The 1846-nt window shown below is 37.7% G+C and overlaps 1 protein-coding gene across 2 annotated transcripts in view; it reads left to right on the top strand.

The window, feature by feature from the left end:
- The first annotated feature begins 262 nt into the window (after positions 1–262).
- GNA14 (guanine nucleotide binding protein (G protein), alpha 14) overlaps positions 263–1846 on the top strand; it is a 43899-nt gene continuing 42315 nt past the window's right edge. The window contains exon 1 of one of the 2 annotated variants that reach the window (XM_009328100.1): positions 263–409. In XM_009328100.1, the coding sequence (XP_009326375.1) occupies positions 263–409 (147 nt within the window). Of the gene's footprint in view, positions 418–1846 lie in introns of both variants that reach the window. The other variant, XM_009328099.1, reaches the window with a different exon arrangement.

Raw genomic sequence — 1846 nt, 5'->3', positions numbered from 1 at the left:
TTGACCAAAAAACCCCTCCCAAACGCAGAAATACAAATATTTTGACTAAAACAATATAGATTATGGAGAATGGAAAATTCAGAGATGATACTACAGTTAATGGTGTCTCTTATGCATGCTCAGATATGGTGCACATCCTTGTACGTGTATTTACAAATATTCTCAACTGCCAGGATTTGCAAATACAATGCTTTTTGTCTCTCTCCTCTTTCCCCCTCCCCCAGGCACAGGAGAAAGTGGCAAGAGTACGTTCATTAAACAAATGAGGATTATTCATGGATCAGGTTACACAGAAGAGGACAGGAAAAGCTTCACAAAACTGGTTTACCAAAACATATTTACTGCAATGCAAGCGATGATCAGAGCCATGGACACTCTCAAGATACAGTACACATTCAAGGAGAATGAGGTAAGCCAGTACAAAGAAAATTCTAGTTTCAGCCCATGAAATTTCAGTTTCTACACAAATTACTTGAGTCATAGCCTTCTACAGGCAGAACCTTAACTATCCATATGTCTTGTAGGGAGTCTGGTGCCTCACCATCTGATTCTACAGAACAACGGGGAGTTCCTAGTGGAGAGCGGGTCAGGGTAAGGAGGGGTGGGATGGAGCTGGCTAGGAAGGGAGAATTTTCGAAGTTGCAAGCTGGTAATAAGTACCAAAAAAATAAGTTTTTTGGAATCTAAGTTGTAGAGTTAGACTGTGCATGACAGGACTATGCAGACAGAGCCTGCTTTGTCAGTAGAGCTCCAGAACGAGGAATTTTGGGTCTGTTGTAGGAAAACATCAGATCTGCTTGGTGCTGGTATACCTTGAAACATACCACCTAGCGCCCTTTTATGGATTTGGTAGTAACTTTTATGTACTTAAATACCTTGAAAATGTAGAATGTCTTCTCCAACCGTTTTTTAGTTTCAATGTATGTTATACAATTACATTTTTGGTTTCAGTGCTTAGGATTATAGAACTATAAAAAAAAAAAAATCTGCTTCAGTTAAATCAGTGCATCCTTTGCATCCATCTGTTGCATCAGTTGCTCAAGTATCATTATGAATATATAGGCAAATTATTGGGTGGTATTTGTTTAAAATGAGAGATTTCCAGTTGGCTAAATTTTAGTGTTAAGATAGGGATGACTGTGTAGGAAGTATCAAGGCAGAAATAATTTGTAGAATTTACGGGTTTTTTAACTGAAGTACTATATGAAGAAAATACAGTTGATAGCTTACTTTTCACTCAGAAAATATGATGGCATATGAACAATACAAAAAACCAAAATTATGATCAGATTTTTTATTATTTAAGTTGGTTTGTGTTATTTATTCTCCTTAGGGTTATAGAGAAGAGGGATAGAAAATGTTGTTTAAAATAAAGGACCGGGAAATTAAAATTCTTTTATTTTTTTATCACTAAAGAATAGATGGTGTCAGCAGAACCAAATTTTGGACTTCAGAGAGCTGAGGCATTAGGGTAATTCTTTCCTACGTAAGAAGAATATTCTGAGGCTTGTTTGTAAAACACTGTTAGATGCTTAAGGCGGCAGCAGTTACAGAAAGAGCAAATACGATTGTGAATATACTTCATCCTAATTCAGATGTGTGTATTTTGATGAAAAATTATGATAATCAGAATCTATTTGAAGAAATACATTTGCACTGCCTGAGTTTTGGGTTTGGTTTTTTTTTCTTCCCCTTAAGAACAAAATACAAAGACTTAATAAACAGCCAAGTTTTTCTCATTCTGGGCTCCGGGAGCTGAGCCGGGTACGTTCCCGTAACGCGCTATTCTGGCCAGGTTGCGTTCGTGCCGGTAGCTGCGCTGCCCCCGTCTTCAGACAAGGCCACG

Source organism: Pygoscelis adeliae, unplaced genomic scaffold (genome assembly GCF_000699105.1).
Source record: "Pygoscelis adeliae isolate BGI_AS28 unplaced genomic scaffold, ASM69910v1 Scaffold45, whole genome shotgun sequence".
In the NCBI taxonomy this organism is placed as follows: domain Eukaryota; kingdom Metazoa; phylum Chordata; class Aves; order Sphenisciformes; family Spheniscidae; genus Pygoscelis; species Pygoscelis adeliae.
This window is presented reverse-complemented; position numbering and strand designations above follow the sequence as displayed.